Source organism: Myotis lucifugus, unplaced genomic scaffold (genome assembly GCF_000147115.1).
Source record: "Myotis lucifugus unplaced genomic scaffold, Myoluc2.0 scaffold_285, whole genome shotgun sequence".
Classification (NCBI taxonomy): Eukaryota; Metazoa; Chordata; class Mammalia; order Chiroptera; family Vespertilionidae; genus Myotis; species Myotis lucifugus.
Window position 1 is genome coordinate 870,896 of NW_005871333.1, and position 22,613 is coordinate 893,508.

General features: G+C 42.0%; 2 protein-coding genes across 5 annotated transcripts in view; both read left to right on the top strand.

The window, feature by feature from the left end:
• Nucleotides 1-12,451: 12,451 nt before the first annotated feature.
• CUNH2orf16 (chromosome unknown C2orf16 homolog) lies at nucleotides 12,452-21,551 on the top strand. The gene is made up of 2 exons (XM_023763477.1): nucleotides 12,452-12,593; nucleotides 17,895-21,551. The coding sequence occupies exons 1-2, from the start codon at nucleotides 12,452-12,454 to the stop codon at nucleotides 21,320-21,322; spliced, it is 3,570 nt and encodes a 1,189-aa protein (XP_023619245.1). The 3' UTR covers nucleotides 21,323-21,551.
• Nucleotides 21,552-21,847: 296 nt separating this feature from the next.
• ZNF512 (zinc finger protein 512) overlaps nucleotides 21,848-22,613 on the top strand; it is a 21,572-nt gene continuing 20,806 nt past the window's right edge. Inside the window, exons 1-3 of one of the 4 annotated variants that reach the window (XM_023763473.1) lie at nucleotides 21,849-21,953; nucleotides 22,242-22,363; nucleotides 22,471-22,529. Coding sequence is in view for 1 of the 4 variants with exons in the window: in XM_006099838.3 (XP_006099900.1) it covers nucleotides 21,924-21,953; nucleotides 22,471-22,529 (89 nt within the window). In the remaining 3 variants the exon portion in view is untranslated. Of the gene's footprint in view, nucleotides 21,954-22,241; nucleotides 22,364-22,470; nucleotides 22,530-22,613 lie in introns of all 4 variants that reach the window. The other 3 variants (XM_006099842.3, XM_006099838.3, XM_023763472.1) reach the window with 3 other exon arrangements.

A 22,613-nucleotide genomic window follows, 5' to 3' on the forward strand; every position in this document is an offset into this window, starting at 1 on the left:
CGCCTGGAGCAATAGACACTCCTACATCTTGGGCCATGGGGGAAATTGGATGGGGGGGAAGAGGGGAGTGCTTTTGTGTCATTCTGCTAAAAGCAACTAAACAAACAAAATCTCTCAGCAGCATTTCCCAACCTTTTCTGATTCTCAAACTTTTTTTTTATTTTCATAATTTGTCAACCCCCATAGGAATTTAAAAATCATTTTATCCCTTTTCCATAATATATAAATGATTTTAAGTGAATAGTATTATTATATTCAGACTAGAGGCCCGGTGCACAAAAATTTGTGCACTCGGGGGGGGTCCCTCAGCCCGTCCTGTGCCCTCTCACAGTCTCAGACCCCTTGAGGGATGTCCACTTGCTGGCTTAGGCCTGCTCCCCGGGGGATTGGACCTAAACTGGCAGTCAAACATCCCTCTGGCAGTCCGGGAGCCCTAGGGGGATGTCCACTTGCCAGCGGGGAGCAGGCCTAAGCTGCAGTCGGACATCCTCAGCACTGCTGAGGAGGCGGGAGAGGCTCCTACCACCACCGCTGTGCTGGCAGCCGTCAGCCTGGCTTGTGGCTGAGCAGAGCTCCCCCTGTGGGAGCACACTGACCACCAGGGGGCAGCTCCTGCATTGAGCATCTGCCCCCTGGTGGTCAGTGTGTGTCATAGTGACCAGTCATTCCCAGTCGTTCTGCTGTTAGGGTTAATTTGCATATTACCCTTTTATTATATAGGATAGAGGCCTGGTGCACGGGTGGGGGCCAGCTGGTTTGCCCTGAAGGGTGTCCCGGATCAGGGTGGGGGTCCCGCTGGGGTGCCTGGCCAGCCTGGGTGATGGGTGAGGGCCGTTTTCAGACTGACCACACCCCCTTCAGGGTGGGGGTCCCCACTGGGGTGCTTGGCCAGCCTGGGTGAGGGGCTGAGGACTGTTTTCAGGCTGGCCACACCCCTTTCAGGGTGGAGGTCCCCGCTGGGGTGCCTGGCCAGTCTGGGTGAGGGGCTGATGGCAGTTTGCAGGCTGGCCACACCCCTTCAGGGTGGGGGTCCCTACTGGGGTGCCTGGCCAGTCTGGGTGAGGGGCTGAGGGCCATTTCCAGGCTGTCCATGCCCCCGGCTACCCAAGCTCCCAGTCTCTCCTTTTTTTCTTTTTTTCTGGGATTTATTTATCTTCTGTAATTGAAACTTTGTAGCCTTGAGCGGAGCAAGGCAACCCAGGCTCCCAGCGCCTCCTTAAGCGGAGGCCACAGCCGGCTGGAAGCAGGTATCTGGGATTTATTTATCTTCTATAATTGAAACTTTGTATCCTCGAGCGGAGCCCAGGGCTGGCTAGGGCAGGCAGGAAGCTTGGCTTCCTCCATCACCGGGGGCAACCCAAGCCTCCTGCTCACTCCAGCTCCGTGGCTGCTGCCATATTAGTTGGGTTAATTTGCATACTCGCTCCTGATTGGTTGGTGGGCGTGGCTTGAGCGTAGCAGAGGGATGGTTAATTTGCATGTTTCTCTTTTATTATATAGGCTTGTTTACTGCTTGTATATGGAAATACAACTGATTTTTGTATTCCATTGATATTGTATCTTGTAACTTTGCTAAATTAATTTATTAACTCTAATAGTATGTGTGTATTCATTAGGCTTTTCTGTAAATAAGATTGTTGTCTGTGAATAGAGGTGGTTTTATGCCGGGGTGTTTCTCAGCATCTAGAAGGGTTCAGGGATTTGGAGAAGGGCTGTGTGTAAATTAATAAAGAGACTAGTCATGAAATATAAATTTGGAATACATGGGGGAGCCAGAGGAGACCTGGCTATATATTTATATTTATATTTATATTTATATTTATATATATATTTATATTTATATTTATATTTATATTTATATTTATATTTATATTTATATTTATATTTATATTTATATTTATATATAAAGATATATGCAAATCTTTAGGTTTGGGGAAATGCTTTCAGCTATTCCAGCAGGCAATAACGTGTATCTCAACCCTGCTGAATATAGAAGCCCATCAACCTTTTGATGAAACTTCTTGCATTTATAACATGGTGGAATTAGCCTCCAGCAGTTTTACTTTTTCATTTCTAATTTGGATGTGTTTTATTTCTTTTTCTTACCTAATTGTTCTGGCCAGAGCTTCCAGTACAATGTTAAAGAGAAGTAGTGAAAGCAGTCATACCTGATTTGTTCCTCATTTTAGAGAGAAAACTTTCAGTCTTTCACTTTTGGGTATGGTATTAGTTGTGGGTTTTTCATAAATGCCATTTATCATGTTGAGGAAGTACCCTTCTAATCCTAGTTTGCTGCATGTCTTTAAAATCATAAATGGGCATTAGATTTTATCAAGTTCTTTTCCCACATCAATTGAAATAATCATGTCAGCTTTCCCCCTTAATATTATTATTATCATTTTAAAATATTTTTATTGATTTCAGAGAGGAAGGGAGAGGGAGAGAGAGATAGAAACATCAATGATGAGAGAGAATCACTGATCGACTGCCTCCTGCAGGCCCCAAACTGGGGATGGAGCCCGCCACCTGAGGCATGTGCCATCATGGGGAATCAAACCAGTGACCGACCTCCTGGTTCATAGGTCACGCTGGTAGGGCAATGATATGTATTTTAAAGTACATATGATTTTTGTTGTTGTTAATCCTCACCCAAGAATATTTTTCTATTAATTTTTAAAAAGAGTGGAAGGTTATGGGAGAGAGCGAGAAATATCAATGTGAGAGAGACATATTAATTGGTTGCCTTCTGGGAATCGATTCAGCAACCAAGGTACGTGCCCTTAGACCAGAATCGAACCCTGGACCCTTCAGTTTGTGGGCTGACACTCTATCCACTGAGCCAAACCAGCTAGGGCTACAGTACATGTCTTTTAACAATGTCTGTACTGATTGACTGTGAGTTTGTTTCTATTGCCCATGTTTATCTCTTAGTTTTCAACCATTTAGTCTTATATTTTAGTATTCATGGCAATTTTTTATTGAATACCCGGTATGTTATATGTAAAGTTACTTTTCTCCAGACATTAGAGTTATTTTTTAAAAATATATTTTTATTGATTTCAGAGAGGAAGGGAGAAGGGAGAGAGAGAGACAGAAACATCAAGGATGAGAGAGAATCACAGATCAGCTGCCTCCTGCATGCCCCGTACTGGGGATCAAGCCTGCAACCCGGGCATGTGCCCTTGACCGGAATAGAACCCGGGACCCTTCAGTTCACAGGCCGACACTCTATCCACTGAGCCAAACCAGCTAGGGCATTAGAGTTATTTTTGCTTCCAGAAGTCATTTAGAGTAGAGAAACTCATCTTAATCCAATTAGGGATTAAATTTATCAGAGGATAAACTTCAATTAAAAAAAATTATTTAAACCATATGAGCTTCAGTTTTTGAGCCTAGTTTATTTCAGGTATATTCCTATTCCTAGGTATAACCCTTTGGGAGTCTCAACTGAAAGTCTGAAATATTTATTATATAACATATAATAAATATTATATTTATTATTACCCCTAAAGTCATTTTTTATTCATCTATCTCCATAAAACTCCTGAGCACTTTGTTTAGCTGTTTAGCCTTGGCATGACAATTGGCAAATGCTTTGAGGGGGCAATCTGGGCTTACTTCTCTACAATTCCTTTTTTTCTCTGGGATCTTGGGCTTCTATGGTCCTTGATGCCTTGAAAGCTCTTCAATGACTTCAAATAGATATTTAAATTTTTGTGTGTCCAGCTTTTCTAGATGTTTTCATTTGGAGGATTCAAACAATTATTATAAACAGAAATCCTGGATTAAATTTTTATCTCAATTTTCCCTCTTCTACTAGCTTAAAAGTTATGTATTTCGTTCCTATTTTTCCATTGGTTACTCCAAGAATTATAATATGCATACTTATCCAGTTCTCTGTTCAGAAGTATTTTATTAATGCTGATAAATCCATCCTTTGAGGTTTTAATTTCAGCACTGCATTCTTAATTTTTAGAAATAACATTGGATTTTCTTTCAAATTTATCAGATCACTTTTTATGGTTTTCTGTTCCTTATAAATATATTTAAGCTTGTCTTTTATTTATTTAAATGTAATATACATTGTTGTTTCCTACTCTATCTAGATCTGATGATTCTAATACTTGGCATCTCTGTAGGTTTGTTTCTGCAGAAATAATCCATTCAATAAAATATAATATTCATGGATTTTTTTTTGAGGCCTAGGATAAAGATCTTCCTTAGAGAGTATTTCAATTGCTTTTGACTATGGCAGCATCAATCCAGGACCACTTTAAATTCATGGTTTGAGAGTTTTTTGGGACCATGTAGATGATGTGAACTTGAGCTGCAAATTACACAAAAGTCAACCTATGGTTACAACTTCCCAAGGACTTCCCTTTAGTTCTCTGAACTTCTCAGTGTCATGAGGTTCCAGTTGAATGTGGCAGGGTCTTCTACTGAATATTTATTTGCCTTATGGTTTGTATTTTTAAAAACATATGTTTTATTGATTTTTTACAGAGAGGAAGGGAGAGGGACAGAGAGTTAGAACCATCAACGAGAGAGAAACATCGATCAGGTGCCTCCTGGCACACCCCCTACTGGAGATGAGCCCTCAACCAAGGTAAATGCCCTTGACTGGAATCGAACCTGGGACTCTTTAGTTCGCAGGCCAACGCTCTATCCACTGAGCAAACCGGTTAGGGCTATGGTTTGTATTTTTGAAGTTTTCTTTAAAAAGTTCTTATGTGGCCCTGACCTGTTTGGCTCAGTGGATAGAGTGTCGGCCTGTGGACTGAAGGGTCCCGGGTTCAATTCCGGTCAAGGGCATGTACCTTGGTTGCGGGCATATCCCCAGTGGGGGGTGTGCAGGAGGCAGCTGACCGATGTTTCTCTCTCATCGATGTTTCTAACTCTCTATCCTTCTCCTTTCCTCTCTGTAAAAAATCAATAAAATATATTTAAATACAGTTCCTCATGTTGTGACCCAACCATAAAATTATTAAAAAAAAGAAAAGTTCTTCTGTGGAACAACATAAACTGATGAACAAAAATATAACCAGAGACATAGAAGCATCAAGCAGACTGTCCAACCTATGAGGGAAGGCAGGGGGGTGGTGAGGGGGTAAGAGATCAACCAAAGGACTTGTATGCATGCATATGAGCATAACCAATGGACACAGACAATAGGGGGGTGAGGGCATGTGCTGGGGGGTGGGAGCAGCTAGGGAGAGGTCAATGGAGGTAAAAGGAGATTCATGTAATACTTTAAACAATAAAGAACTTAAATTAAAAAAAGAAAAAAAGGTTAAAAAAAAGTTCTTCTGTGCCCTAGGTCACAAAGATTTTCTCCTACTTTATTTTTTTGATATTCCAGTCTTACCTTCCACATTTTAATTTTTTGTTAATCCTCATCCAAGAATATTTTTTCCATTGACTTTTAGAGAGAGTGGAAGGGAGGTGGGATGGAGAGAGGGATAGAGAGAGAGAGAGAGATCAGTGTGAAAGACACATCAATTGGTTGCCTTCCATATGTGTCTGACTTACAACCCAGGAATGTGCCCTTGCCTAGGAATCAAACCTGCAGTCCTTTGATGCGTGGGCCAACGCTCTAACCACTGGTGGAACCAGCCAAGGCCACATCTAAAATTTTGTTGTTGTTGTTGTTAATCCTCAACTGAGGATATTTTTCCATTGATTTTTAGGGAGAGTGGAAGAGAGAGGGAAAGACAGAGAGAAATGTTGATGTGAGAGAGACACATCGATTGGTTGCCTCCTGCACAAGCCCTGACCAGGCACAGGCCAGGGAGGAGCCTGCAACCAAGGTAGTGCCCTTGACTGGAATCAAACCTGGGACTCTTTGGTCCAAAGGCTGATGCTCTATCCACTGAGCCAAACTAGCTAGGGCAGTGGTCAGCAAACTGCGGCTTGCGAGCCACATGCGGCTCTTTGGCCCCTTGAGTGTGGCTCTTCCTAAGCCTTAGGAGTACCCTAATTAAGTTAATAACAATGTACCTACCTATATAGTTTAAGTTTAAAAAATTTGGCTCTCAAAAGAAATTGCAATTGTTGTACTGTTACTAATGAGTTTGCCGACCACTGAGGGTAGGGCACACATTTTAAGTTTTAATACAACTTGGAGTCCACCTGTATATTTAGGATTAAGAAATGATCCAATTTTATTTTTCCCTTTATAGCTAGCCAGTGTTCTCATCACTATTTGCTAAATAATCTTTCCCCCATTGATTTGTGTAACTCCCTTTACCATATTCATGAGTCCATCTTTGAGTTCTCTATTCTGTTCCATTGGTTTGTTTGTTCCTGTATTTACTGCTTTAGATTTGTAGTGTGTTTTAGCGTTTGCTACAGCAGGTGCTTTCTTTGCCCTTCTTTTGAAGGTTGACTTAGCTATTAGTGGGCCTTTTTATTTTTGCCACATAATTTTAGGGAGTTTAACAAGTTTTTGAAACATTCCAACTGAAATTTATATTGGGAATGCATTAAAGTATAATTTAATTTGGGGAATACTGATATATTTATGAATTCAAATTATCTCAACCAAGAGTCTAGAATATTTCTCCATTTATTCAGATCATCTTTTATGTCTTTTATTAAAGTTCCATAATTTTCTACATAGAGGTCTTCTGTAGTCTTGGTTAACTTAATACCTTGATACTCTATCATTTTTATTCCTATTATGAAGGACATATCTTTTATTATTTAAAATTATATATTTTCCTAGTTTGTTTGCTGCAGTAGAGAAATGCTATAGATATTCATAAGTTCTGATATTTAGAAACCTTGAGTTCTTTTATTAGGTCTGATGGAGAATGTCTTTGATTATAATTTTGATTGCTTTAGACTTATTGGTCTACTCAAATGATATATATATTTTTTTTTTTTTTTGCCTACTTTTGGTATTTTACGTTTTTACTAAGAATTTAACCACTTTGCCCTAGCTGGCCTGGCTCAGGGGATAGAGCATCAGCCCTCCGACTGAAGGGTCCCGAGTTCGATTCCAGACAAGGGCATGTACCTTGGTTGCAGATTCTCTGGCCCTGGTTGGGGTGCCTGCAGGAGGCAACCAATTGATGTGTCTCTCTCATATCAATGTTTCTCTCTCTTTCTCCCTCTTCCTTCCACTCTCTCTAAGAATCAATGGAAAAATATCCTCGGGTGAGGGTTAAAAAAAAAAAGAATGTAACCACGTCATCAAATATTTCTCATTTATTAAAGTATAATTATTCAAACTGTTTTCCTTCTCCTTCCTCTTCCCAAATTTCCAAAAAGATTTTATATTTATTTTTGCCTTTTGCCAGGACTTTTATTTTCCTTTTGAGGGTTACTGACTACAAAGTGAGCATAAATTAGTATTCCAAACCAGTATGAGGATAGACTATTGGATAAAATTCTTTGAGAAGGTTGTGAGTTTTCCCCCCACCTACCCAGAGGTTAAGCTTCATAAGCTCAAGGGATATTTGTTTATTTTATTCAGCATTTCCAAGTGCTTTTGTAGTGGGGGATTATTTAGGTCTGTGATATGTAGAGGTCATTTTGAGATAAATATATAGAAATATCATTTGTAAATATATTAGCCTGTATTTTAACATCAGTTTTCCTATTGTTTGATGTTTTTAATCAATGGGCATATTATGGACATAAATGATATATGACTAAGTATAAAATCAATTTAAAACTGTTTAAAAGTGCCCTGATCAGTTCGGCTCAGTGGCTAGAGCGTCGGCCTGTGGACTGAAGAGTCCCAGGTTCGATTCCGGTCAAGGGCATGTACTTAGTTGTGGGCACATCCCCAGTAGGGGGTGTCCAGGGAGGCAGCTGATGGATGTTTCTCTCTCATGGATGTTTCTAACTCTATCTCTCTCCCTTCCTCTCTGTAAAAAAATCAATAAAATATATTTTTTAAAAACCAAACTGTTTAAAAGTTAAAACTACCACCGTGCTAGGGGTATTCAACTGAGTAATAAACTGAGTGATTGAATAATGTGGACATTCATGAATTCCTCAGTAATTGTTGTGGAAGCTCTTTTAATATACTCTCAGAGACTGATGTTCTAGTTTAAAGGGAAGGAATAAAAAATTGTTTTAGGATTTGAAATGGTAACAAATGTCACTTTTGCTTTTAAAATGATGGGGAACACCCTTGCAAAAACCCAGGAGTTTACTAACTACTGGTTGGGAAATTCTGACCAAATAAAAATGCTATACTTGGCATAATCTGGCTTCTTCCTACCTTTTCAGCTTCATCTCTCACTACTTAGTAAAAGTGCACTTAACAATCATGACTTAATCTCGGTGATGTTCCCACTTGCCTGAAATGCTTTTTCTTTACCTAAAAATCTTCTGCTTTTTCTCCAAATGCTAATATAAATGGCAACTTCTTGAGTAATTCTTCCTTTCTCTCCCAAGTAATTAATGACTGTCCTTTGTATTCCATAGCACTTATATTTCTGTTTCAGCATTTACCACACAGTATTATAATTTATCTCTTTAGAGATCTGATCTGTTTTCCTTATTAGTGTAAATTCCTAAAATACAGGGATCATATTTATCTTTGTAGTCCTGGCACCCCATACAATACCAAGAACTTAGTAAGTCCTCAATAAATGATTCATGAATAAATGAATGAGGTGGTAATTGTTGCTGTGATTATGGATGCCAATTATGTCAATATTTGTGTCTATAAGATAAAATGCACTGTCTAATTCTCTAACCTAGAATATTACCTGATTTTTTTCTTTCTTTTTGTGCTTCTCTAGACTTCAAAGCAGCATAGATTGGAAAAGATCCAGCCATTCACAGGTCAGAAAGACCCTATGCTTTCTTCTTCTTTTTTTTTTTTTCCTATGCTTTATTCTTAAGCTCAAGGCTAATGACAGGGCAACTGTTTGACTCTAGCCTTTAATAGCTGGTGGAGGGCTGGAGGTTGAAATGTTAATGGAAGTAATGTGCTTATTCTTTCTAGCATCTCTACTTCCAAAGAGATGCAAATGGCTCCTTAGTTCTTTCCATGCTTCCTTTCCACATCTCATTTTGTGCAATGCTCAAAGTATCAGTAAAGAAACGTGGTGAGGTTGGAGAACGGAGAAGGGGTAATTATCAAGAGTTTGGTTTGGAAAGTTTCTGTACCTTTCTTTTCTCCCATAGACATTGGATAGACTCTTTTGGAGGAAAAGACATGTATTATCATCTCTGTTTCCTCCACTCTAAGTCCTATTATTATGATTATCCCTGCTTTCCAATGGCTTCCATCTATACTACACAGTGAAGGCAGCATAGTATAGTTTAAAAAACAAACTTGAGACTTAGGTTAAACCTGAGCTTTACCACTAATTAGCTTTATGATCTTGGGCATGATTCCATCTTTGCTTCCTTATTTGCAAAATAAGAGGTTTGGACTAGGTGATGTCAATGGTCATTACATTAATAGATTCTTCACCTCTACTCCCAGCTCAACAGTGGGAAGAAAATCTCAGCATGGTTTGCATTAAAACTAATCTGACCAAGTGAGTAAAATCCATCTTCACTGTGTCTATTTTTCCTCTCTTCAGCCTATTCTACTGATAAACTGTAAAAAGTTAGAGTAAGATACCTGGGACTCTGTTTTCCTTCCCACTCTGTCTCCTTTCTAAGTTAAGTCTCTCTTCTTTTTGGTTTCCTATGTCACTTCCATTACACTGACATACTCTTTTTCACCCAGCTTTTCAGGCTTCCCTGAGCGATGGACCCAGGAATGTATACACTGTCTTCAACAGATCTCCCAGCATCTGGAAAAAACAAGGTCAGGGAATGTAGTTTCTGAGTGGGGATTGAAGGTGGTAGAGCTTTTAAGAGGGAGGTAGGAAGGGAGTGAAAGAGAGAGAGGAAGGAAGATGAACAAGGAGAGAGGGAGAAGAAAAAGAGAGTGAGTGAGTTGGATATTTTGGAAATAGGGGAAAGTTCTGGGTTTAAAAGAATTTAAAGAACCACTGGTCTATTGATCATTTCTGACTGGAATGGGACAAATGTCTCCCTTGGTCCTGGAGGAGGAATTCTTTCCATAAGTAATTAACCTTTTGTTGTTGTTGTTATTCTCCCTCAGTCCAAAATATTTTGCATTTGAAATGGCCATTATTTTTCCCCCTTTCTACTTTTCCTTTTCCTGTTTTGAAGCAAAATGAAACTTTTCTCTTTATTCCTTAGATCAGCTCTTATGGGACCATATTTTCCTGAACTGCAGGATATTTCTTCCTCCACCTCCTGTGTTTGTGTGACTCAGGAGCCTATTCTACCTTTTTGTGACTGTAAGATGACAACATATTCTACTATGCCCTGCATCTCCTCTGGATCATCATGCAACAACTCCAATTCGTCTCACTCTTCTGTCTTTTCTGAAGGAATAACCTGGCAATCCCGGAGCCACAGTTTACCTATTTTATCTAAAAAGCAACCACCTGTGTTCAAGAATCAAAGCACATCCCTGCCTCCTTTTCAGCTCTCAGAGCTTGGGAAATCAAAAATCTTTCCAAATTTGGCAGCTCTTTCACCTTTAAGACCTCAAAGCTCTTTAATCAAGTCTATTTTTGAATCCTCAGATTTCTGCAAGCAAGTGAAAACAAAGTATGAGGGAAGGAGGAAGAATCATTTGACATCAGATCATTGGCCAAATTCTGTTTTCAAAGAGAGACCTCGAGTCTCAGGGTGGGCTTCAACCCAGCTCTCTCCTTTGACTAGGAGAGAGTTAGAGGGACATATGGCTTGGAAGGTTTGTACTTTGCAGAAACAAACAGTGCCTTTGCCTGTGAGGGAATCATGGGCAATGTTGAATTATTTAATTGAAGTACATGGAAGCATCCCTGAACCAGAGAAACCCCAAATCCAGTTATCTATGCCCATTAATCAAAGCACTGAGCAAAATATCAACAATAAATCCCCAGACCTTCCATCATTTCAGCGCCATGTGAACACTGGAGTGGAATCTGTATTAAATAGAACAGAAACAAAAATTTCACAATCACTTATCCCAGGTAAGCAGTCACAACCTGGTGGTGGCCCCCAAGTCCTTGGATCTAAACTGTTAGTTACATCAATGGGCATTCCACCTCCCAAAGGTTTAGGAGTTGACATAATTCAAAAGGAAACCACTGTACTGGAGAAGGACCCAAAACATGTGCTAGAGCTTAATTTAGAGCAGAGGGTAAGAGGTCTTGGAGAAAAAAGCATACAGCAGCATGAGACCCAAGTGACTAATGTCGAGTTGCCTCCAAAGCTACCATATCAAGTCACAAATAGCATAAAGGTAACACCATTGGCATTACTTCAAGTCATGGATTCAATGGGGATGAATCCAGAATCACATTCAGAATTGACAGAATCTGTAGGTTTGTTTCCACAGCCAAATGAAGTTGTGCAACCAATAGAAACAGCGAGTGTAAGATCAAAACCAGCATATCATATAATTGAACCTGTAGAGGTAACCCCAAAGCCTCGGCATCAAGTTACAGAATCAAAGAAGATGACCTCAAGATTACTGAATCAAGTCACAGATAATGTGAAAGTAACTCCTGAAGCACTGCTTGAAGCCATGGATTCCATGGGGAAAATTAAAAAATCACTCCCATATATAACAGAATCAGTGGAAATGACCCCAAGGCTACAATATCAAGTTAAGGAGTCAATGAAAATTAACACATTGTTGGGCCATCAAGTCATACAACCAAGAAAGATGGGTAGAAGGCCACAGCATACAGTAATGGAAAAGGTGGAAATGACCCCAGGGCCACAGCATAAAGTTATTGAATCAGTAGGCATAACTTCAAAGCCACAAACTCAAACCATAAAACCAGTGAAAATTATTCCAGAACCAATATGTCAAAACAAAAAATCATTGAACATGATACCCAGGCCATTGCATCCATTCATAGATGTCATAAAAATAACTCCTGTGGCACTATTACAAGCTATGGATTGCATGGGAATAATTCCACCAGCACAGCCAGATGGTACCCCAGATTCACAGACTCATATTTCAAATTTGACCCTAAGGGCAACTCAACCAGATGATTTGATGTTTTCTAGTTCTCCTACTACTATTGATCCACATGGAATTAGAGAGTATGTGAGTGTACCTTCCAACCTACCACCTAAAGTCATGGAATCAGTAGGGATGCCATCACTTCAATCCATACATTCTCTGAAGACAACCCCAAGGTTGGGGTCATCCATTGAAATAATCATAGAACCACAGTCACAAGTTGTAGAATCCCAGGATTTGACCCCAAGGCCAATATCTCAAGTCAAGGAATCTCTGGAGTTGACTCCTGGGCCATGTATTCAAGTGCTAGACTCCATGGCGATGACTCCACAACCATATCATCAAGGCACAGAATCTATTACATTAACCCCAGTGTCAACTCAAGACTTAGAATCTTTGAGGTTGACCCCAAGGCATCAAATCCTGGAATATCCAGAGATGAGCCAAAGGCAAAGCCATCAAGTTATAGAAACTATAGAATTGACCTCTGACATATGGCTACAAAGGAAGAAATCTTTAGAGTTAACACAGTCACATCACCAAATAATGGAATCTTTAGGGACAATCCCAAAGTCACTGGGTCAAGATACAAAATCTATGGGAATGAGTCAAAAACCAGCACATAAAGTTACAGAATCCACAGTAATGACTATTACACCACAGCTTCAAGGTGTGAAAAATATGGGGGCAAAGTCAGTGCCAAAACTTCAAGTTATAGATTCTATGAAGCTATCCTCAGAGTTGCCAAATGTAAAATCTGAGAAGCAGACCATGGGACCAGGGTTGCAAAATATAAAATTTGTAGATATGACCACAGGTTCAATCCCACAAATAGTAAAATATGAACAGCTGATTCCAACTGTGAACTCTATAGAATTGGCCATAGAAGTTCAACAGCAGAGTGTAAAAGCTGATAAGTTGAACCCTATACCACAGTTGCAAAGTGGGAAATCTGTACAGTCATACCCAGGATCTCAGCTTCAAGGAGAGAAATCTATCCAATTGACCCTCAGACCACAACAGCAAAGTGAAAAATCTGATGAGTTAGCCCCAGTACCACAGTGGCAAAGTAGGAAATCTACAGATTTGACCTCCAGTTCACAGTTGCAAGGTATGGAATGTGTTCATTTGATCCTACCACCAGGATTGCCAGGTATAAAAACTGTGGAGTTGACCCCAGGACTACAACAGGAGGATATGAAATCTGTGAAGTTGACCCCAAAGCCATGCTTACAAGACCTAAGATCTGATGAGACAGACCGAGTGCTATTGCTTCAAGATGTGGAACCTCAAGTGGTAAAATGTAGGAGGTTGATTCCTGAGACACAGGTAGAAGGTATGATATATAAAGGGCAGACACCAGGGATACACATTCCAGGAGTAAAATCTGTAAAGTTGATCCCCAAATCAAATCACCAAGCCACAGAACCTGAAGTATTGACCCCATGGCAAGCTTCAGAATCTTTAGGGATGATTTCAGAGCCAGGATATCAAGAACCAGAAACAAAGTTGACCTCTGACATTTGTCACCACAACAAAGAATCTGTGGGGTTGATACAATCATCTTTAGGAAATACCCCAAGCTCTGACAATGACATTTCTCATAAATTTATCTCAGAGCCACAGATAGCAGATTCAAAATCTATGGAGTTAACTCCTGGGCATCAGTTGCCAAGTCTAAACTTCTCTGAGTTGACCAGAGGACCACAGTTACAAAGTATGGAATCTTCTGAATTTATCCAAGTAGCACAGTGGCAAGATGTAACAACTGTGGAGTGGACCCCAAACTCAAAGTTTCAAGGTTTAAAATCTGAGGCACTAATCCAAGAGCCACAGCTGGAAGATACGAAATCTATGCAGTTAACACCAAATCCACAATCGGGAGATGTCAAATCTATGGTGCTAACCCCTGGGCCACAGGTGGGAGGTGTGCAACAAGTGGAGCTGACTCCAGGTTCAGAACTTCAAGGTTTAAAGTCTGAGTTGTTGATTTCAGAGTCAGAGCTGGAAGATGTGAAATCTGTGGCCTTACCTCCAGGAGAATGCCTGAGATGCCCAAGTCCACAGCTGGAAGGTGAGAAATCTGTGGAAACAACCTTAAGCCCACAGATAGATATCAAATCTGTAAAAACCACCCCAGATTCCAAGCTTCAAGGTATAAAATCTGTTCAGTTGCAAGGTGAGAATTCTGTGCCTTTTGTACCAGGGCCATTGCTCCAAGGGCTTAAATGGCAGGGTATAAAACCTGAGGAATTGACGTCAGAGCCACAAATGCAATACATGAAATTTTTGGAAATTACCCCATGTTTAAAACTTCAAAATTTAAAATCATTAGAGGAGACTCCAGATCCACTGCAAAGTATAAAATCTGTGAAGTTGACCCGAAGTCTAAAGAGGCAGGTAGATATAACCAGAATACGAAAGTTTCAAAGAGTAAAATCTGTGGATTCAGCACCAACGCAACAGTTTCAAGGGGTATCAAATGTGAATGTAAGTACTGAGACAGAACAGAATGGTGAGATATCTGTAGTATCACCAGAGAAGCAATGTGTGAATTCAGAGCAATTTAAGAGAGGGTCTAAGTCAGAAGATGGGGTGTCTTTGGAGTTAAATCCAGAGCTAAACTTTAAAGATGGAAAATTAGTAGACCTCAACTTTGAGTTACAGTCGAAAGAAATGAAATCATTTGAATTGACCCCAGAATCAAGTATTCAAGATGTAAAATCTAAAGAGTTTAAACTTGAACCACAGTTGCACCAAGTGAAACCTTTGGTGTTAACTTCAGAACCACAGCTTCAAGGGGTGAAAACTGTTGATTTAAAACAGGAGTCACAGCCTGGATGTATGAGATGTATTCAATGGATACCAGGACCTGAGTTCCAAAATGTGAAATCTATAGGGTTAAATCTTGGGTCTCAACCTCAAAAAGTCAAATCTGTAGAGTTGAAATCTTTTATACGGTCAAGAGATGCGAAATCATCTGAATTGACTCCAGGGCCAAAAACTCAAGGTGCAATGTATATGAAGTGCAACTGTGAGCCACATTTGCAGAATGTGAAAACCCTTGAGTTGCCCCCAGGATCACAACTGCAAAAATGGAAATTTCTGGCATCATCATCAGAGCCACAGCATCAAGGTATGAAAAGTGTAGAGCTAAACCAAGAACCACAGCTTAGAAGTACAAAATCTGTTGAGTGGATACCTGCACTAGAGTTTAAAGGTATAAAATCTCTGGTAAATCTTGAGTTACAATCTCAATGTGTCAAACCAGTAGAGTGGAAAACTTTGATACAGTCAAGGGATAGGAAGTCATCATCTACATTGACTTCAAAACCAGAGCTTCAAGGTATACAATCTTTGGCATCATGCCAGGAACATCAGCCTCAGGGTTCTGATTTGAAACCTTGTTTACAGCTTCAGGAAGTGAAACCATTATGGTCATCCCCAGGAACACAGCTTCAAGGTGTAAAGTGTCTTGAACCACAGCTTCTGGAGGTGAAATCTAGGGTATTAAACCAAGGGTCACAAAGTGATAAAACTATAGAGTCCACCTCTCCACTATACTTGAAAAGTGTAAAGTCATCTGAGTTGGCTCTTCAAACAAAGCTTCAATGTGTGAAATCTGAGGATTTCAACACTGGGTCACAGTGGCAAAGTCTAAAATTTTCTAAGTTTCCACCTAAGATAAAGTCCCAAGATATGAAATCTACAGAGTTAAATCCTAACTCACAGTTGCAAGGTACAACTTTTTCTAAATCAACTATAGGGACAAAGATTCAAGGTGTCAAATCTACAGATTTCAAACCTGGGTCATTGTTACAAGGTATGAAATCTTCTCAAGGGATCTCAAAGACAAATCTTCAGGATGTAAAACATAAAAAATTAATCCCTGGCCCCCAGATGCAAGTTGTGAAATCTAAGCAAATACTGGGGACAAAGCTTGAAAAAGCCCTATCAGGAGAATTCACAGGCCCACAGTTGCAGGATATAGACTCTTCTAGGTTGCTCATGGATATAAAACTTAAAGATGTAAAATGTATGAATTTAAGGTCTGGACTACACTTGGGGAGTATGAAATCTTCTGAAGTGGTAAAAAAAAAAAAGCTTCAAGATATGAAATCTGTAGAATTGAAACCTAGTCCAAAGTTACAAGGTGAGAAATCTGACTTGGCCCTGGGGGGTAAATTTCCAGGTACAAAATTTGTAGAGTTGGACTCAGATCCGCAGTTACAACATATAAAATGTTCCGACTTGGTCATGGGTATAAAGCTTCAAGATATGAAATCTTTGGGGTCCAATTCTAGACCACATTTTCAAGGTACAAAATCTTCTGAAGTGATCCCAGGGACAAAGCCTCAAGAAATGAAATCTTTTTTTAACTCTGAATCACAGATACAAAGTAAAAAATCTGAGTCAATTCAAGGGACAAAGCTTCTAGATGTGAACACCATAAGGCTCAAACATGGTCCAAAGTTACAGGGTGGAAACTCTTCTGATTTAACCCAGAGGAAGAAGCTTCAAGGGGTGAAACCTGTGAAGTTCAACCGCGGACCACAGGGACAAGGTGAGAAATCTGATTTGACACTAGAGTGGAGGCTTCAAGATTTGAAATCTGTTGAGTTAAAACTTGTTCCACAGTCACAAGTTGTGACATCTGAGTTAACACCAGAGACAAAGCTTCAAAGTGAAAAATATGTGGAGTTCATCACTAGACCAATGTGGCAAGATATGAAATCTTCTAAATCGACTCCAGGTACAAAAGTACAAGATGTTAAATCTTTGGGGTTCAACTCAGCCCCACACAATAGGATATTGTCTATGTTGACACGAGGCACACACCTTCAAGGTATGAAATCTATGGAATTCAACTCTGGAGCAAAGTTGCAAGGTACAGAATCCTCTGAGTCGATAAACCTTCAAATAATGAACTCTACAGATGTCAATGATGGCCCAAAATTTCAGGTTGCAAAACCCTCTGAGTTGGCCTTGGAATCAGAGGTTCACAGTGTGATATCTCCTGAGTTCAATGCTGGAAAGCAGTGGCAAGATGAGAAATCTTCTAAGTTAAATTCATGGCCAGAGCTTCAAAGTGTCAAATTTATGGTGTCCAACCCTGAGCCATATTTGCAGGGTGTGAACTCTTCTGAATTAACTTCAGTTTCAAAACATCAAGGTATGAAGTCTTCTGAATTGAATCCAGAGATTCAAAGTGAGACATCTATGGTGTTCAACCCTGGACCACATTGGCAAGGTTTGAAATCTAAATTGATTACTGGGTCAAAGTTCCTAGACATAGCACCTTTGGAATGCAACCCTAGGCTACAGATGCAGTGTGAAAATTCTTGTGAGTTGAATACAGGGACAAAATTACAATGTGTAAATTCTACTAGATGTAACTGTGGGCCACCCTTGCAAGGTGTAAAATCTTTTGAATTGACTTCAGATATAATGACAACAGAGTTCAACTCTGGCCCAAAGCTGCAAGGTGTGAATTCTTCTGAATTGAAATCAGGGTCAGAACTTCAATGCATGAACTCTATAAAGTTTAATCCAGGGCCACGGATACAAGGCATGAAGTCTTCTGAATTGAACCCTGGGCCAGAATCTCAAGGCACAAAGTCTATTTTATTTAATCCTGGATCACATTTGCAAGGTGTAAAATCTTCTAAATTAACTCCAGGGATAAAGTTTCCAGAAGGCCAAGTTTTGCAGAACCACCTTGGGTCACAGCAACAAGCTGGACACTCTGTTTTGGATCCTCAGTTAAATGGTACAAAATCTGTGTTACATGAATCAGAGCCACTGTTTGAAGATACAAAGTCTGTGAAGATGAACAAAGAGCCATTGCTTTGTGGTGCAAATTCTGTGAACTTGATTTCAGGCTCTGAGATGCAGGACTTAAAATGTGAGGTGTTTGCCCTAGAATCATGTTTTCAAAAAGTGAAATCTGTGGAGTTAAATCCACAGTCAAATACTGAAGTGAAATCTGCAGAATTAACCTCACAACCAACATCTCCATTTGAGGATCCTACAGTGTTGACTCATGAACGAGGGCATCAGGCTGTGAAATCTATGGGGATAAAAATAAGGCCTCCTCAAGTTATAGAATCTGAGGATTTGAATTTAAGACAGGTATATCAGAAGGGGGAATCTGAGGGGTTAACATCAGGAGAAGAGTTACAAATAAGGAATTATTTCTCTAGGCTTCTACACAACTCTTCAAACTCAGTCATCTCAAGTTCTGCCAAAACAACATCTGAATTAGGTCTTTGGGATTCTGAGATGACAGAAGTATCAAGAGCGTTGGATATAAAAAACCTTTGGACAGATATTTTGCAGCCTAAAGAGTCCTTTATAGATCCTGCTTCAACTTTCCCCTTTTTCTTTCATAACCAACTCTCTGAGAAGACAACTAACACTGTAGAAACCTCCCATTCTGAGATCCCATGGGTGTATAACGTATTTCAGGAAAGGATTCAACCGAGGCAGGTAGCAGAGGTAGAGAACTCACTCCAGGGCCTCTCCCAACATCCACCACAAAGCTGGAGATCACCATCTAAGACCTTCCAGGCAGGATCAGGGGCTCGAAGAGGATTAACCTGGTCTGTCCTGGGAAGACAACAGAATGTCTGGGAGAGTCACTCCTGGAAGCAGAGACTACCTAGAAAGTACCTCTCCAATATGCTAATGTTGGGGAATGTCTTGGGAACCACTATGGGAAGGAAGCTTTGTTCTCAAACATCTTTAACAGAAAGGTCTACTGCTGATACCTGTCAGTCTATTCAGAATTTATTTGGGGTTCCTGCTGAATTGATGGAATTTTCCCAGAGTGTGCTAGAGACAGGTCGAGGCACTATTTTTCAGGCTTCAATGGTCAAAAACTACATTCAGAGACATACTTCATGCCATGGTCATGAGAAAAGAATGGCCTTAAGGGTATGGACACGTGGTTCTATGTCCTCCATAATACAGCAATACTCTGGCACTAGAGTGAGAATAAAGAAAACAAACTCAAAGCTCAATGATATACCCCAGGAAGTCATTCAGCACAGTCCTGTTTCATATACAGAGGGTCAGCTTCCTGACCCAGTAGAGTCAGAATCCTCCTTCAATATATTTTTCACTGTGAAAGATCCTGTTCCAGTGGAAGAGAGTGAGAACTCACAGAGAGATTCACAGACAAGGATTTTTGAGTCCCAGCACCCACTGGAGCCGAGTTTTCTTTCCCAGGCCCAGGATGACCTCTCAGAACAGTTCCAATTGCTAAAAGATCTGCAGCTAAAAATAGCAGCAAAACTGTTAAGGAGTCAAATACCTCACAATGTACCTCCACCTCTCACTTCAGGTCTGGTCCTAAAATACCCTATCTGCCTACAGTGTGGCCGATGTTCAGGATTTAATTGTCATAAATTACAGACTACTTTTGGACCTTATCTTCTTATCTATCCACAGCTCCACCTTGTAAGCACTCCTGAAGGCCATGGAGAGATTAGATTGCGTCTTGGCTTTAGGTTACGAATTGGGAAAAGATCCCAAGTTCCAAAGTATTATAGAAGAGACAGACCCTTGACACCTAGGAGCCCTAGATCAGCAGCTAAAATCTGTAATCAAGCTTCCAAGAGTCCTGCTTCTACCATAGATTTCCTGTCTCAGTCTTCCCAGTCTCCTGCTTCTGTACAAGTCCACATTAGCCCTGACTTAGAAGGACAGACAGATATTAGAGAGCCTGGGCACTATGAATTCACTGAAGTTCACTCGTTATCAGAGAGTGACTCTGAAAGCAATCAGGATGAAGAGTGGACTAAAGTGAGAAGCAAAAATATCCATGATTCAAAAAATCCAATGGAAAGAATCAACAAGAGATTTAGAACACAAAACAAAAAGTCCTACACAAACAGTAGAACCATAATGCAGAGTCTCTCTAGGAAATTACCATCCCAGTTGAAAGGGAAAAGGAATGGAGCATCTCAGGCAGCTACTGCCTCTTTAAAAAGGCACCCCAAGAAATTCTCCCAACCCAAATTCATTAAACTGCTTTTTCAGGGACTAAGAAAGGCATTCCAAACCGCACGAAGAATTATGGCATTTGTTGGGCCAAAGCCTGAGGACAGGACAAGGGCGGACCATTTGTGGTCGAGCGAAAACTGCCAACCAGAACAAAAAGCCTCTGACGATAGTTCACAAGGAGATAGCGAAAGAGACAGGATGCCAGTTGTCAAGCTAAAGCCAACAGACCCAACTACTGAACAGGAGAGCATGCCCTGGGAAGAATTAGAACAGTTCTGCTCAGCACAACCACCAAAAACAGATAGCTCTTTCCAATCCACCCCTTCCCCACTGCCCAGGTGCGGAGTTTCCCAAAGAAGTATCACCACAATCAGACACCCTTTGGGTACAGTTCAGAATGAGAGTGGCAGCAGGGCTAAGGAAAACTGGTATAGAAAAGAAATCTCTAGCCCAGAGTCCCAGGACTCCAAAAGAGGAATCCGAGTTCAGGCCCAAGGGAGACTCCTACATGGAACCCCTAAGAAGAGAACCTCCTACAGTCACTTTAAAGAGATACTCATGCCTAGGAAACCAAACCACCACAGCTTCCATAGGGAAAGAGCCCCATGTAATTTCTCTGACAGGAGCCATAGCAGTCCCTCTCCGAGGAGACATCGCAATCCCTCTGGGAGAAGCCATCGCAGTCCCTCTGGGAGGAGACATCGCAGTCTGTCTCGGAGGAGCCATCTCAGTCCACCTCGGAGGAGCCATCACAGTCCACCTCGGAGGAGACATCACAGTCCCTCTCGGAGGAGCCATCCCAGTCCCTCTGGGAGGAGACATCACAGTCCCTCTGGGAGGAGCCATCTCAGTCCACCTCGGAGGAGCCATCACAGTCCCTCTGGGAGGAGCCATCGCAGTCCCTCTGGGAGGAGACATCTCAGTCCACCTCGGAGGAGCCATCCCAGTCCCTCTGGGAAGAGACATCGCAGTCCCTCTGGGAGGAGACATCACAGTCCACCTCGGAGGAGCCATCAAAGTTCTTTTCAGATGAGCCATCCGAGCTCCTTTGAGCGGAAATGCCGCAGTCCCTCCGAGCGGAGATGCCGCAGACTCTCTGCGAGGAGAAACCACAGCCCCTTTGAGAGGAGAGGACATAGTCATGCCGAGAGGGGCAGACACAGTCCATCTGAGAAAACCCAGGGGAGGCCCTCGGAGAGAACTCACAGTCGCCCCAAGGAGAGACTCAGACACAGCTCACGTTGGGAGAGGCCCAGACATACTTTTTCTAAAGATTTCATGAGAGACTCAAATATCTTCTAGGGATCACACACAAAAAAGCCCCCCCAAGCAGGGCAAGTTTGGAGCCCTGAAGGAAGCAGATGAGATGTCCGCCCCCATTATTCATTTATTCCCTCAAGTCTTCACCAAGCTCGCCTTTCCGGGCTTCTTTCCTGCTCAGCCAACTGACCCCAATCCTTGCATCCTCAGCAATGAACGAGCCTATGCCTCTCTACCTGGGGGCTGGGACGGCGGGAATGGGTCTGCAATTTCCGATAAATAAAGGGGCAATCATTAACCTCCTGTGCATCTAGAAAGACCACTCGTCGTGCTGGGAATGGAGGGTGGAGATGACGGAGAGGGAGGGGGTCCTAAGGCCAGGGTACGGCTCCACTGCTCCCCTGGGTTCCACCACGCAGCCCTGGGGCGGGGTCTCCGAGGCATTGGCGAGCGGCTCGTCACGTGACTCGCGGCGGCGGCGGCAGAAGCCCCCTCGGAAGCCGCCCGGCGGAAGTGGGCGTGCGGGCCGGAGTCGCGCGGCGCCGACTGCGCAGGCTCCACATCCGGGAGAGGCGCGGCGAGCAGAAGTGGCGTTGGTCTGGCTGGAGCCCCGGGGTGAATTTGTTAGGCGCGAGAGGGAGTGATGTCTTCCAGGCTCGGTGCAGGACCCGCCGTGAGTTTCCCGGTTTGGCCGTTACGCTTTCCGCGGGAGCGCTGTGGAGACCCGCGGCACGCGGGCCTCGCTTTTGTCCCGAGCTCACCGTTGGTTTTCTCCGAGCCCCTCGCAGGCCCCACCCCGCTAGGTCAGAGCTACCTGTGCCCCTCTTTCTCCCCACTCCTCCGCTGCCGGTGCCTCCCCACCTTGGAGTCAGCGCGTCGCCACATTGCCATTCGTTTCTGTTCTTTTTACAGAATCCAATGCCTCCCATATCCATTGTCCTCTCTTTTCTCCTCCCTTTAGAGCCTCTATCCAGACAGGGTTTTCAGAATGGGGAAGATGAAGGCTCTGGTGTTGTCACCTGTCCTAGGAAGATAGGACGGCACACTTTTCCTAAAAAAAAGCCCTGCCTCCTTCGGTTTGAGGTAGCTGCCCCGGGAGAGCTGCGTGTCTTCTGGGCTCGGGGGAACTGTCTTTTCGTGGTCAAGGTCCAGAGATCCCCGGCATTCACTCATGTGCTTGCGTTTGATAGACTTCGGGACCCACATCCTTTAAGCAGCAGAGGAGCACGAGGATCGTGGGAACTAAGACGTAAGTGAGGTTTTCTGAGGTCCATTTGTAATTAGAACTATCGGTGATGATGGAAATTTTCTGTATCCCCACTGCCCGGTACTG

Bases quoted from the DNA above. Each gene is read 5' to 3' on its own strand.
- CUNH2orf16 (XM_023763477.1), top strand. From the start codon at position 12,452: ATGAGCCAAAGGCAAAGCCATCAAGTTATAGAAACTATAGAATTGACC. The intron at 12,594-17,894 runs GTCAAGATACAA...ACTTGATTTCAG, and splicing joins GACAATCCCAAAGTCACTGG to GCTCTGAGATGCAGGACTTA.